General features: G+C 43.8%; 2 protein-coding genes across 3 annotated transcripts in view; both read left to right on the top strand.

Moving 5' to 3' along the window:
• The first annotated feature begins 535 nt into the window (after positions 1-535).
• Positions 536-13,287, top strand: LOC106555873 (digestive cysteine proteinase 2). The gene is made up of 11 exons (XM_087727052.1): positions 536-608; positions 1,126-1,197; positions 1,335-1,427; positions 3,425-3,597; positions 5,338-5,578; positions 6,417-6,618; positions 8,328-8,521; positions 9,606-9,697; positions 10,694-10,855; positions 11,505-11,694; positions 12,534-13,287. Exons 1-11 carry the CDS (start codon positions 566-568, stop codon positions 12,719-12,721), a joined length of 1,650 nt encoding a protein of 549 aa, XP_087583178.1. The 5' UTR covers positions 536-565; the 3' UTR covers positions 12,722-13,287.
• A 749-nt stretch (positions 13,288-14,036) lies between these two features.
• Positions 14,037-15,395, top strand: part of FAM76A (family with sequence similarity 76 member A) — a 30,780-nt gene continuing 29,421 nt past the window's right edge. The window contains exon 1 of one of the 2 annotated variants that reach the window (XM_014074802.2): positions 14,037-14,181. In XM_014074802.2, coding sequence (XP_013930277.1) covers positions 14,101-14,181 — 81 coding nt within the window. In that variant the 5' untranslated portion in view covers positions 14,037-14,100. The remainder of the gene's footprint in view (positions 14,182-15,395) is intronic. The other variant, XM_087727830.1, reaches the window with a different exon arrangement.

Here is a 15,395-nt window from a genome sequence, read left to right as displayed (position 1 = left end):
CTTTCTTTCCAACAAAGCCAAGTGAGACAGATTTATGAGAATTATGCTGAACCTGTTCATTTCTGCCCCCTTTTTATGTCATGGCATGGACTTGGAGAGAAAAGGATTACATTGACTATATTGTAAGATCCTCTATGAATACTTTATTGTCTGAAGAGTGGTAAAAAGTTGGGTGGATAGATGGATGAATAGATGGATGGATAGATGTTTGCTGGCAGAATAGCCAGAATAGAAAGTTTGGGAATAATAATTCCAGCTTTTATGCAATTGATGGAGATGTTACAGGCTTCAGAGTTGCCTATTCAGCTCATTTTCCCAATACTGACTCCCAAGAATAAATTAACAATCAACTATCTTGGCGTATGATTGGATATTTTTCTTGCCAGCCAGCATGCAGCGAATCAGATCAGAGACTGTTCCATGCAATTCTTGCAAGCCATTGCATTTTTAATCCCACCCATTTGGGAGGTCCTAGTTTATCCATTGGTTAGCTGAGCATGGCTGGCTTTATAAGACCCTTGCTTTCCGTGCCTCCCAGTAGTAGAGAGTCTGGCCTGGGACAAGAATGGAAAAACTGCTTCTGCTAACATGGGCAACCTGTTTCCTTGGTAAGTTGATCTTAACTGCTTATTATTATGGTGGGTCACACGGTCAGCCAGATATTTAAACTGGATGGGGCATTTTTATCCACCTATCGAGTTCTTCCCAATGACCTAGGATAGGAAGAAGTTGTTTTATGGTGTTAAAGATAACATCATAAGATATTATTGTATTATTATGTGTATTATTATGTGATCTTTCAGTTTCTGGGGAGGTATAGTAGCTCTCTTAATTTTCTTAAATCAAACATCAACAAATAAAAAGTAATATTTTGTTTATGGCCACTTCAGATTTTGTAGATCCCAGTCCATTTTTAAAGTTTGTGAAACTTTATTGATTTTCCATTTGTCAGGTGTGATATTGTATTATGTTATATTATATTATGTTGTGTTGTGATGTGATGTATTATATTATATTAATTATATTAATTCAATTCAATTCTACTCTACTACTCTACTCTATTCTACTCTACTCTACTCTTAAATTCAATTATATTTGGCTATCCTTTTGGTTTTTGCATTTCAGTGGTGAATGGTGCAGAGTTACCCAAACAATTGCAGATGCTTCCCATGTTAGGGGATGTCTATCATGTTACAGGTAACGTGAGAACATTACACGATTCACAAAGAAGTGGTCTGCAAAGATCTAGTGGTGGAACTGTTCAGAATAAAAGGGATCTCAGTCAATATTTTCTGTTGTTGCTTGTTTTGTGAGTTTGCCTCTTTTTTCCCCAGGGATACTTAAACTGCCTTATGCTGAAATAGAAGAGCCGTTTGAAGCCTGGTTCAACAAGACTGGAGGGAAAAGTCGGATTCAGTATTATGACGGTAATCCATGTTTGATACCATGGGGGTGGGATCACCCAGTGAAAACCTTTTATGGCATTTTCACCATGAATGTAGATAGCGCTTCAAGGAGAAAGAATTGATCTAAAGTAAGGCTGCATGCCCAAACATACAAACTGCATTTCTGCAGGCACTAAATATGTGTAGTCTAAACAGAGAGAAGCAGTGGTGGGTTTCCAATTTTTTTTACTATTCGTTTACTTGTGCGCGCTCATGCGCACATGCAAAATTTCTGCACATGTGCAGAAGCATCCAGGTGGGTCAGTGGAGCCTCCCGCCACCACTACTACTGGTTCACCCGATCCAGGCCGAACTGGGAGCAACCCACCTCTGGAGAGAAGTGTTGGGATGACGTGATAGCAGTCTTCCAATATGTGAGGGGCTGTCAAGAGAAGAAGAGGTTAACCTATTCTTCAAAGCAGTTGAGGGCAGGAGCAGAAGTGACAGGTGCAAGATCATTAAAGAGAGGTCCAATCTAGAACTAAGGAGAAATATCCTGACAGTGAAATTTATCAATGGAACGGCTTACCTCCAGAAGTTATGGGTGCTCCATCACTGGTGGATTTTAAGAAGGGATTGGATAGCCATTTGTGCAGACTGGTATAGGGTCTCCTGCTTGAGCAGGGGGTTGGACTAGAAGACCTCGAAGGTCTCTTCCAACTTATTTTGTATTCTGTATCTTGGACTGCCCAGATGTGTTGAGTTTCAATTGCACAATTTCACAGCTGTACTAAGTTGAACAGAGCTGGTAAAGACACCTATTATCTGCTTTGCTTTCTGGGGTGCCTTTCAGATAAATGTTTCTATCATCATCATCATCATCATCATCATCATCATCACTTTTATTTTATATTCCATCTTATCTCCAAGGAAAGAAGGTAGTTAGAGATACTGTACTTACCCCATTACTTTTTAAATTTGTACTGGAATTCTGTGATGTAAGTTAGCTCCCAGGCTCTGGCCCCGAGCCTTTCTCCAAAGCATGTACTCCGCCACTGACCTATTTTTCCTCCCCAACTGTTCTCCTCACACGCATGCCACATGTGTTCTCTTATAGAGATCATTTGAATGCACTGCCTACACTAACACACTCTGACAGCCAAGAGTCTTCTGGAAATGTCGGGAGTTGTGGTCCCAGCACACCTAGAGGGCACCAGAGCCAGCCACAATTATCCTAATGAAATAAGAAAGGGATAGGGTAGAGTTGGGTAGGGTAGGGTAGAATGGAATGGAGTGGAGTGGAATGGAATGGAATAGGAATAGGAATAGGAATAGGAATAGGTATAGGAATAGGAATAGGAATAGGAATAGGAATAGGAATAGGAATAGGAATAGGAATAGGAATAGAATAACAGACTTGGAAAGGACCTCAGAGGTCTTCTAGTCCAACCCCCTGCTTAGGCAGGAAACCCTACACCACTTCAGACAAATGGTTATCCAACATCATCTTAAAAACTTCCATTGTTGGAGCCTTCACAACTTCTGGAGGCAAGTTGTTCCACTGATTGATTGTTCTATCAGGAAATTTCTCCTTAGTTCTAAGTTACTTCTCTCCTTGATTAGTTTCCACCCATTGCTTCTTGTCCTACCCTCAGGTGCTTTGGAGAATAGCTTGACTCCCTCTTCTTTATGGCAACCCCTGAGATATTGGAAGACTGCTATCATGTCACCCCTAGTCCTTCTTTTCATTAAACTAGACATACCCAGTTCCTGCAACCATTCTTTGTATGTTTTAGCCTCCAGTCCCCTAATCATCTTTGTTGCTCTTCTCTGCACTCTTCCTAGAGTCTCAGCATCTTTTTTACATCGTGGTGACCAAAACTGAATGCAGTGTTCAGTGTACCCTTACCAAGGCCTTACAAAGTGGTGTTGGCTTTTTTGGCAGCTGTTACACATGGCTGGCTCGTATTTAAATGGTTGTCCATATTGTCAGAGGCAATCAAATATTTGGTCTAATTCTGTTTTTCCCTTTTCTCCAGGCCAAGTTATCACTTACCAGTTAAGCTACGTAAAACCTTTTGGAGCCAGCTTCAAAGTAACCCCAGAAACTACTGAAACGGAAGTCAATTTTAAGGAATGTTTTCAGATCAATGGGACGTCTGAGAATCCCGTTACACCTCAAAGCGTGTTTCCTAACTTAACAGACTTCCAGGTGAGGCTTTTTTTGTCCATCTCCTCATCTCTCTGAGTTCTTCGTGTGTCACATCAAACCTGAATTATGTTAACTGTAATTAAGGCATGCACCAAAAATCATGGCTAGATCTCTTCATTTGCTTTTATGTCCCACCATCTCAGTGTTCATCTGCATAGGTTCCCCCCCCCATCATAGTTTGTCAATGAACTGTGAAAACAGTGACATCTAACATGAGCTGCTTCCCCAAATGGGAGAGATGAGTGAATGTGTCTCCTACTTACCATGACATTTCTAATAAATCTGGCTGAGGTATGTACATCTCATTTAAATGGGGAAAACTTCTTAAAATATTTTTTTTAAATCATGAATTAGTGGCTGCAGTGTCTATACACCTGCTGACTTTGGAATATTGAAGTCAATTGCAACTATGTATAGTTATCCATAGTTGCACTGAAAAGTTTGCAGTACAAAGCCACACATATTGTGTAGAGCAGGGGTGTCAAACTCAAATTTCATTGAGGGTTGTGTTTGACCTTGGGTGGCCGGGGTGGGTGCGGCCAGCTCAAGGTCACTCATATCAGGGGGCACCTGTTGTGGCCAAGTGCTAAGGCAGGACTGTCTTCAGATCCTCCCTCACTGTCATTATAATATCCTTCCTTCCTTCCTTCCTTCCTTCCTTCCTTCCTTCCTTCCTTCCTTCCTTCCTTTTTCCCTTCCTTCTCTTTCCTTCCCTCTTCATTCTCCTTTCTTCTTCCTTCACCTCCTTCCTTATTTTTCCTTCCTTGTTCTCTTTCCTTCTTTTTCTTTCTCTTTCCTCTTTCTCTTTCCCTTTCTCCTTTCCTGCCCCTTCTTGAATGCTCAAATGTAAAAGGGGAAATATTTCTCCTTTTATTTTTGTTTTTTTAGTTTGTTTTGCTAGCCCTCTGCCAGCGAAAGCAGAGCTTGGGGGGACTGCACACAGCCCCCCCCCCCGGCCCCATTTTCGGCTGCAATGGCCTCCTGCAGCCCCCTGCCAGTAAAAACCAAGCCCAGGCACGCGCCCCAAGCTCCATTTTTGCTGACAGAGGCACCGCAGACCAGTCCTTTGCTGTTTCCAGAGTGGCCCCGCAAGCCGAATCTAAGTACCCCACGGGCCAGATCCGGCCCCTGGGCCTTGAGTTTGACGCCCTTGGTGTAGAGATTAAATACTTGTGCTGAACAGCAACCTATATTACTGTATTTTTCAGAATATAAGACACATCTTTTTCCCTCAAAATAGAAGCTGAAAATCTGGGTGCATCTTATACACTGAATACAGCATTTTTGCCTCCCGAAACTCCATCCCTTCACCAAAATGGTCATGCATAGCCTTTAGGAGGCTTTCAGAGTGCTCCTGGGGACTGGGGAGGGCAGAAATGAGTGAAAAATGGGCCATTTTTGCCCCCCCCAACCCCCAGCAGCACTCTATAAGCTTCCTAAAGGCTATCCATGCCCTTTTTTTTGCTTGTTTTGGGAGCCCCCCTCCCCAGAAGCACTCTACAAGCCTCCTAAGGACTATTCATTGCCCTTTTTTAAAAGGGGGGCATTTTCGCAAAAAAGGGCCATTTTGGGGAGGTTTGCAGAGTGCAAAACCTTTTTTTTAAAAAAATTCTTCTTCAAAACCTTGCTGCGTCTTATACTCCAGTGCATCTTATACTTCGGAAAAATACGGTATCTTTTAACTGACCCTTCCATTAATGTACTGGCAAACCTTACTCCTATTCTTCTCTCTTACACTAGCATGTACAACACGAGCATTACAATGGACAGAATTGCACAGTCTTAGAGAGTGTCTCCTATTGGGGTAAGAAGAAGAACACCTACAAGCTGTGGGTGACAGATGGTTCCGATGGGCCTTTGCCAGTCCATTATGAAATGAAAGGCTACAACACTCTCCTGGGCTCCCACTATGACAAGTATGAAATAGATTATACCAGCTACTCTCACAGTTTCTCACCCAGCATCTTTAATCTCCCTCCTGGTAAGTAAGGACAAAAACATTTTCTGGAATATTGTCAGTATCTGGCCTCCTCTTCCTGATCCATTGCATTGGTCAACTTCCTCCAGTCGAGTCAATTTCCCTGACCCAGCTGTCTCCAGGTGAATGGAAACTCTAGACGCTGAAGCCCCAAACATATGGAAAGCACCAAATTAGGATAAGCTCAGTGGCTAAGACGCTGAGCTTGTTGATCAGAAAGGTTGGCAGTTCGGCGGTTTGAATCCCTAGCACCGCGTAACAAAAGTGAGCTCCCATGATTTGTCCCAGCTTCTGCCAACCTAGCAGTTCGAAAGCATGTAAAAGATGCAAGTAGAAAAAATAGGAACCACCTTTGGTGGCAAGGTAACAGTGTTCCATGTGCCTTCGGCATTTAGTCATGCCGGCCACATGACCATGGAAACGTCTTCGGACAGTGCTGGCTCTTCAGCTTTGAAATGGAGATGAGCACCGCCCTCTAAAGTTGGGAACGACTAGCACATATGTGCGAAGGGAACCTTTACCTTTACACCCACCCAGCAACCGGACAGAAAACCCCTTGTTAAATTTTTGAAGCCCACCCCTGCCTCCAAGCCAAAGATTCTGAAGTCTTTCCTAAATGCCTGTGATTCATGGTCCAGGTCTTCCCACTTCCTTCTCAAGGTCACCTTCTCAATGACCAGACTATGGCGATGTCAAAATGAAATCACAAGATTCTACTAACTATAATATCTTGAAACAATATCGATATTGTTAATATTGGTCTTCTTGGCACATAGCACACAACAGAGAACTCGGAAAGACATGGTTTTTCTTGGTTGATCTTCTGATTCCTTTCTCATAGGCATCAAGTGTGCACACTGGCCAAGCTTAGGACCAGAACACAGGATCTTGGCCAACCCAATGCAGGAATTCGTTGGGAGAACTGGAGAAGTCAGACAACACCATGAGCATCTGTTTCATCACTACAAGAAAAAATTCCAAAAGACCTACAAGAACAAAAAAGAGATAGAGCACAGGCGACACAACTTCATCCACAATATGAGGTAAAGGAACCAGCAGAGATAGCAATAGCACTTAGACTTATATACCACTTTACATTGATTTACAGCCCTCTCTAAACAGCTTACAGAGTCAGCATATTTCTCCCAAAAATCTGGGTCCTCATTTTACCGATCTTGGAAGGATGGAAGGCTGAGTCAACCTTGAGCTGGCGAGATTCGAACTGCCAAATTGCAGGCAGCCGGCAGTCAGCAGAATTAGCCTGCAGTACTGCATTCTAACCATTGCGCCACCAGAGCTCAGATGCACAGCAGGAAAACTTAGCTAGAATTCTACAATTTTCCAGATTTGGCTACTTGATCACCAAGCAGGTTCTACAATAAAGGCGGCTGGATCGACCTCTTATTGGTCAAGATCAAACCTAATAGTTTGAGGGCTTTTCTGTGGCTTCTTCAACAATTACATGTCAAGTAAATAACATGTTAATTAATTACATGCTAAGCTCCAAATAAACAAACCACAATACAGTTAACTGTGAAGGACGAAACCAGTAAATTTATTTATTTAGAAGATTGATATGGCTGCCTGCTCTCTTATATTTCTTCATCTTATGCAGGAAAAAGAAATGTAGCATGTCAGCTCCTTTATCTGGCAAACAGGATCGATGGGGCGCAACCTCTGGCATTTGGCTCTTGGATTCCAGCAATTAATTCACATTTAAATATTTAGTTAGTATTCTATTCACTGGTACCAATTGAGTGCTTCTGTTTTCTACTCAGTCAGAATGGATGCTTCCAGTGGAACATCTCCTAGCATCAATTCAATGAAACTCAAGAGTTTCTCCTTAAAACATATTAAAACAGGGGTCCTCAAACTACGGCCCATGGGCCGGATGCGCCCCACTGAAGCCATTAATCCAGCCCCTGTGGGACCACAAGGCTGCCCTACCCACATTGCCCCACCTAGAGAGAGACACACACACACAAACACACAAACAGAAGTCCCTCACTCCCCCCACCCAAGATAGCCACATCCCTTCACTAACCTAATTTCCACCCCCAGGAGCATAATAAATTAAAGTTTAATCTGTATTGTTCAAAAGGCCAATCTGAAATAGGCAGGACTTGCAAGCAAGATATGCTGTTTTGACTGGAGACAGGAATGATTGCTACTATGTAGGCTGCTAAGAGTCACCAATGATTTGCTAACCCATAAACTAGTATCAGAACATGGTTAGATCAGTAATCAGTAATCATTACCAAGTGAAAGGCTATAAGGACTGCTAAATTGGGCACTCCCACCCAGTCACATGACCACCTAGCCACGCCCACCCAGTCACATGTCCACCTAGCCACACCTACCCAGCCTGTCGAGAGCCCCAACAGTCTGAGGGACCGTGAATTGGCCCCCTGTTTAAAAAGTTTGAGGACCCCTGTATTAAAAGAAAGCCTGGAAGACAATCGTGGAAGGCAATCTCTGTACAATTCCATGCGTAGGGCAGAGTAAACACATAGTATGCCAGCTATACAAGCCCGTTTCGCTTCAGTTTTATCTGCCTCAGAATAAAACAGGAGAACCACCATATAACTATCTCTTCACAACCCTCTCCAACTGCAATTAAATAGAGTCTGCAGGATTTTTGGCAGAAATAAGAACACTAATGAGGTTAAATATGTCCAGTCCAGGCAACTGTCCACCCTCTTTCTTCTTCAAATGAGAATGCATCATCTTCTCTTTCTCCATATCCTTCTAGGTACATCCACTCCAAGAACCGAGCCAATCTCTCCTTCAAACTGGCCCTAAACCACTTGGCAGATCGAACGCCGGAAGAGATGGCCGTGATGAGGGGGAGGCTACAGACTGAGGAACCCAGGAAAGGGTGGGCGTTCCCATCTGACAGCTACCGTGGTCTCCCCTTGCCAGAGAGCTTAGACTGGAGGCTTTACGGTAATTATGATGCCTAAGTGTCTTTTGAAGGACGCGGTGGCTCAGTGGCTAAGACGCTGAGCTTGTTGATCAAAAAGGTCGTCAGTTCGGCAGTTCGAATCCCTAGCGCCGCATAACGAAGTGAGCTCCCGTTACTTATCCCAGCTTCTGCCAACCTAGCAGTTTGAAAGCACGTAAAAAATGCAAGTAGAAAAATAGGGACCACCTTGGTGGGAAGGTAACAGCGTTCCATGCACCTTTGGCGTTTAGTCATGTTGCCCACATGACCACAGAGATGTCTTCGGACAGCGCTGGGTCTTCAGCTTTGAAAGGGAGATGAGTACCGGCCCCTAGAGTCGGGAACGACTCGCACATATGTGCAAGGGGAACCTTTATCTTTACCTAAGTATCTTTTGCTCAGCTCACGTTCCACACAGCAACTCCACAGAAAGTAACTGCCACATTCTGTCCTTAGGGATTCCTTTGGCTGTCCAAAAAAAAAGTGCAGGTTGGTGGAAACCACTTCTGAACTTTGTGCTTGAAGTGGAAACGAATGAAATTTAGGTCTTGGGTTTTACCAATTAGATTGATAGATCTTTGTAGAAATGTCTTGTTCATATTGTTATGAAAGAGCAAAAATTTGGGATTTGATGTCAATGCCTTATTCTACTGCAACAGAGAGAGTTGGAAGTCGGTGTTTCTTTTCCTTCCCCCCCCCCTTATCCTCCCACACTTCTCTTCCCTCTCTTCCTCCCCACCCTTTTCCTATTTACTTTCCTATTTTGTATCTTGTTTTATTTTACAACCCAGTATAAAAAAATGTTAAACAAGAAACTGCAGGCTAGGGCAAAAGAGGATTTGTGACATCAGATTTCCCCCTCTGAAACTAAAGTCCTGTGTCTATCAGAGGAATAGAATTCGGATCTTCCACAGACCAGAATGGTTCCATCTAAGTCCTCCTTTTGGGTTTCAACCCATTAAAATCCATTCTTTGGTTTAAGTTTTAGCCCAGAGAATTTTCATCTAATCGAATGCCTTTTGTATGCTGCGTTACCTGGAATGCTGGAATCCTTAATTGTTATTTTGACAATCCTTCCCAATAAAGGCGCCGTGACACCTGTTAAAGACCAGGCTGTGTGTGGATCCTGCTGGAGTTTTGCCACAACAGGAGCTCTGGAAGGGGCCCTCTTTCTCAAGGTGAGACTACCAATGATCAATTGTTGACAGTGATTACTGTTTGGTCCAGTGCAGGGGTGTAAACTCAATGTCATTGAGGGCCACATCAGGGCTGTGATCAGTGGTGGGTTCCGGATTCCGTTCCAACCGCTATGGTTGGAACAGCCCCGGAGTCACCTACATGCACACGCACAATGTGCGCATGTGTTGTAGCATCAAATGACGCTTCCGCAAGCCTCCGAGATGCTCCAGCTGCTCGGCAGAGCACCGCGCAATAGCAATAGCAGTAGACTTATATACCGCTTCATAGGCCTATCAGGCCTCTCTAAGCGGTTTACAGAGAGTCAGCATATTGCCCCCAACAATCTGGGTCCTCATTTTACCCACCTCGGAAGGATGGAAGGCTGAGTCAACCCTGAGCCGGTGAGATTTGAACCGCTGACCTGCTGATCTAGCAGTAGCCTGCAGTGCTGCATTTAACCACTGCGCCACCTTGGCCCTTGGCGCAGGCGCCGTATGCACCATGCGTGTTCGTGGAAGTGCCAAAAGCTTAAAGCACAGGTAAGGAGCGCGGGTGGACGGGTGGGCCCTCCGGAGCACCGTACTGGAATGGTATCGGTGCTCCGGGCAGGATCCGGTATGCCCGTACCAGGGCCTACCGCCTGCAACCCACCACTGGCTGTGATTGACCTTGTGGGGGACAGGCAGGCATGGCCAACGGTTGTTAAGTGAATTGGGCATCCCCATTGACTTTGCTTGTCGGAAGGTTGCAAGAGGAGAACACGTGACCTAGGGTCACACCAACAATCATAAATATGAGTCAGTTGCCAAGCATCTGAATTTTGATCACCTGACCATGGGGATGCTGCAAAGTGTAAGTGTGAAAATCGGTCATGAAACATTTTTTTAAATGTCGTTGTAACTTTGAATGGTCACTAAATGAACTGCTGTAAGTTGAAGACTGCCTATAGTTGGTTTCTAACCAGAGAGAGGTTCTCTTTTGTTCTTTCCATGCAGACAGGAGTGCTTACGCCACTATCTCAGCAAATCCTGATTGATTGCTCTTGGGGTTTTGGGAACCGTGCTTGTGATGGGGGCCAGGAACCACAGGCATTTGAATGGATTATGAAGCACGGAGGGATTGCCACCGCTGAGGCTTATGGGCCATACATGGGTCAGGTTAGTGGTGCAATTCAGCCGGTTCTATCCGGTTCGGGCAAACCAGTAGTGGCAATGGTGGGAGGCTCCGCCCACCTGGCTGGACATCATCACGTCCTGTTTTTAATGCTCTGCATATGTGTGGAAGGCCCTGCGCAACCTGATCTGGTTGTCAACCCTGAAGCTGATCTGGCTGAAGCCATCTTGAGGCTTCAGTGTTGCCACACTGGAGCGAATAATAGGGAGGGGGGATTAGAGATAGCTGGGGTTGTGTAGCCAAAATAAAATGCTTTCTCATGGGAACCAAGGACATTCTCACACCTGCCCGGAGGGAGGAGGAGTGATGTTACCAGACCTGAGGAGGCTGCCATGATTGGACCATATGACTGATCATTTGGGGTTGAGGGAAAAGTTTTTCTTTTAATTAGATGAAACCCAAGGAGCCCTTCAGAGTTGGTTTTCACCAGATGTGTGCCAATATGCTGTTTCCAACAAAGCTATTCTTTGGGGTTCCCACCTGCCTCAAAGATTTTGCTTGCAATGGGTTTATTACTTGGAACCCTGACACTGGTAGCCTCCTAGGTTGATAACCAAGCTGCATGTTAGTGGCTGAGATTATTGTACCTTCTGTGAAGTGAACGGGGGTACTTTGTCTCTTCTGCCCCCACAGAATGGCTACTGCCACTACAACCAATCGGAGCTGATGGCACCAATCACCGGCTTCGTAGCTATTACCTCCCAAAACATCAGTGACCTCAAAGCTGCTCTGTACAAGCATGGCCCCATCGCAGTGAACATCGATGCCTCCCACAAGTCCTTTGCCTTCTACTCCAATGGCATCTATTATGAGCCCAACTGTGGTGAGTATTCTTTCGCTTCTTGGTTTGTGGTCTTTTCCCCAAGCGGGGATCTGGATGTAGCAAATCTGTTGGAACAACGCACTGAACCATTGAGTTTCTTAATGATAGGAATGCTCATTGTCTTTTGTGCTGGTGGGCACCTTGGGAATTTTGAGAGTTATCTCATCAGCTTGCTGTGAGAAGAATGGTTGTCCTGGAGAAGAGCTGTCTTCTGTTTAGAAAAGGGAGAGTTGCCAGTAGACAAAAGGAGTGTCAGCTAGGTGTGGCCAGCTATACAATTTACTAAAGGGCACAGTGAAGGGAATGTTCCACACCAGCTATGCTAGATCCTCTAGAACAGGGGTCTTCAACCTTGACAACTTTAAGCCTGGTGAACTTCAACTCCCAGAATTCCCCAGCCAGCATTGCTGGGAGTTGAAGCCTCTTCAGGATTTATGGTGAATCTCTTGTATTTCATTAAAATATGAAATTTGCTCAAACTCAATCTCTACATTCTAACCAAAACAGTCTTTTTCTGAAAGGATCAAGATAATCGAAGGCAGGTTTGATTATTGAGTTAGGGACTTGTGGTTTACAGCAAAAAGAACAGCTATAGAGAAAGTGAAAATCTACCTCTCTGGGGAAAAAAATCAGAAATACCTTAAACCTGTCATTTCTTTATATATATATATATATATATATATATATATATATATATATATATATATATATATATATATATATATATATATATATATATATATATATATATATATATATATATATATATATATATATATATATATATATATATGTTGTCAAAGAAGATGATAAGTTAATTATCACACTTATTCTTCTAGGAAATGCAACCATGGAGTTAGATCATGCTGTCCTAGCTGTAGGCTATGGAGACCTCCAGGGGGAACCTTACTGGCTCATTAAGAACTCTTGGTCTACATATTGGGGCAATGATGGCTACATTCTCATGTCCATGAAGGAAAACAACTGCGGGGTAACTTCTAGTGCCACCTATCCAATCCTGGCCTAACAACAATGGCTGTCACGTTCAGCAAAAGACATCTGGTTGTATTGCATTAGAAAATTCCATAGCAAAAGGTCCTCATTTTACAGATCACTCAGCTGAGTCGCCATTCATGCTGCAAAATGCTACTGCATTGCAAGGCAAAAACTCAAGTTTGAACATGTGTCTGTATGCACTTATCTTAACCTATCATTCCCCCCTAGCTTTTTGAATCATTGAGACCACTGAACAGTGGGTAATAGAGCCATTCACACACTTGTGTAAGATCACAACCCTTCAGACTACTGGGATAGAAAATGGAAGGGAAAACATATTAAATTATCATAAAATCCATTTCCGAGAGCATAGTAGACTTCATGTAGCAAACAAATGTGGGTAGATGGAATTGAGTTATTTGCACTGTGATCCCTGAACAATACTGTTAAGGTGGCTACTATGCAAAAAGCTAATAATTCTCCATCAATTCTAATGAAGCAGCTTTTTTTTAGTACCTTTGCATTTTAATGAAAACAACCAGAAGGTCCTATACAAGTACTATGTTACTGATATTGTTAGCCTTCCCATTGTGGTTTGTAAACTATACCTTACGGTGATTTGGCACATTGCAAAATTAGCCAATTATGGCAGATTTATAAACCATGGCTAAACAAATAATAGTGTAATATCTGAAGCAAATCAATAAAAAAAAACTTGAATTATATGGCTGATCTCGTCTTTTTCTTAAGAAACACGTAGCTCATAACATAAGATTTGGCCTTAAGATCTGGAGTTTATGCTTGAATTTATGTTTTGCAACAAATAGTGGCTATGTTCAAGGCATATGTTAAGTAAAATGTTCAGGTGGGAGTGGACTAGAGGAGCTCTAAGGTCCCTTCCACGACTGTGATTCTAAGGCTCGCTTTCTGCACGCCCAAAACACGGAAGGAGCAAGAACAATGCAGGGGAGAAAGATCTTCCGACGCAACACAAGATTTTGTTCCTTTCGAGGCAGAAATTCCTCCACTATTCCGGCATCTATCTTTGAACCAGACTGTGAGGCACTCTAGCCTCATTTCTTCCCTGCTCTCTATGGTAAAAGACACCTCACGCGGGTCACCTGATGTTTATCTCCCCCACCACCTCCCTCCGGATGGCGCCCTTTTATGACGTCAGAGCGGAGTTCGTGTTTTTTCCCCCCTTGCCGTTTCCCCAAACACCCAAAGCCGCCCCGCCTCCCGCGTCTGAGTGACGTCCGGAGAGCCTCAATGAGCCTCAAGATAAGGCCGAAGCGCCCGCCTACCAACTGCTGAATGGCCTGGACGTTAGCCAATGACGTCGAGAGGAGGGAAAAGGACATCACCTCGGGTTGGGTGAAGGCTGTTCCTCCTGTTGACGAAGGCGGCGGAATGGCGGCGCTTTACGCTTGTACCAAGTGCCACCAGCGGTTCTCCTTCGAAGCGCTCAGCCAGGGGCAGCAGCTCTGTAAGGTCAGGGCCGGGTGTGTGGGACCGGGGGAAGCCGAAGAGTGAGCCGGGGAGGGGGCGGCGGAGGGGAAATGTGTCGGGTTTGCGAGCAGAAGCCCTGAATTTGAATGTAGGTTCGATTCCCTCCACCGAATCCATCCTTTCCGCTGGGGATGAGGTGAGGCTGAGGGCTCTTGGGGTTGCGCTGTCCGTTGCCGCCCCGAATTTTGAAACCGAACAGCGCGGTGGCCCCCTTCACAGGGTTGTTGTTAGTTAGGCAAAAATGGGTATCTGAAGAGGTGACTTGGGGCCAATCCTCGCCCCCCCTCTCAACCCAACCCAGATCACGGGGTGGTTGTTCTGGGCAAAATAAGAGCAGGGCTATCGGGTAGGTCGCCACTTTGAGTGTAGTATTTACTGTTATTTTTTTAAATCCCGCTTTTATTTATATGAGATGAGTAGAGTAGAAATAGAATAAGAATAGAATAATAGAAAAGTAGAGTTGGAAGGTCTTCTAGTCCAACCCTCTGCCTAGATAGGAAACCCTATACCATTTCAGACAAATGGTTAGAATCTCTTCTTAAAAACCTCCAGTGTTGGAGCATTTATAACTTCTGGAGGCAAGTTGTTCCACTGATTGTTTTATCTGTCAAGAAATTCCTCCTCAGTTCTAAGTTGCTTCTCTCCTTGATTAGTTTCCACCCATTGCTTCTTGTCCTGCCCTCAGGTGCTTTGGAGAATAGCTTGACTCCCTCTTCTTTGTGGCAGCCCCTGAGATATTGGAAGACTGCTATCATGTCTCCCCTAGTCCTCCTTTTCATTAAACTAGACATACTGCAACTGTTCTTCATATGTTTTAGCCTCCAGTCCCCTAATCATCTTTGTTGCTCTTCTCTGCACTCTTTCTAGAGTCTCATAAAAAGACTGGAAAAAAATATCTAACAATATGTACTCCACTCTATTTATATATCTAAAGCTAATTATAATAATTGGGAATTCTGAAGGAAGGAGGAAATAGTTCTGTAAAGGTGTATGTATATATTTATTTATTGCATCTGTATCTTGTCTGTTCAGGACAATCAGATTTTGATTCGCCTAAAGCCAATTGCATTAAAACATAATAAAATCAATCAGGGGAGTATCAATGAGGTTTGTCCCCATTTCATTCACACAGTTTTGTAGGATAAAGTTAACCTTTATTAATGTAACTTAGCAAAAAATTTAAAATTTAGTAAATG

Source organism: Thamnophis sirtalis, unplaced genomic scaffold (assembly GCF_051295495.1).
Source record: "Thamnophis sirtalis isolate CommonGarterSnake01/CBP01778 unplaced genomic scaffold, rThaSir2_p1.2 scaffold_13, whole genome shotgun sequence".
In the NCBI taxonomy this organism is placed as follows: Eukaryota; Metazoa; Chordata; class Lepidosauria; order Squamata; family Natricidae; genus Thamnophis; species Thamnophis sirtalis.
The sequence above is the reverse complement of the archived record's forward strand: the minus strand, read 5'-3'. Positions and strand labels throughout refer to the sequence as shown.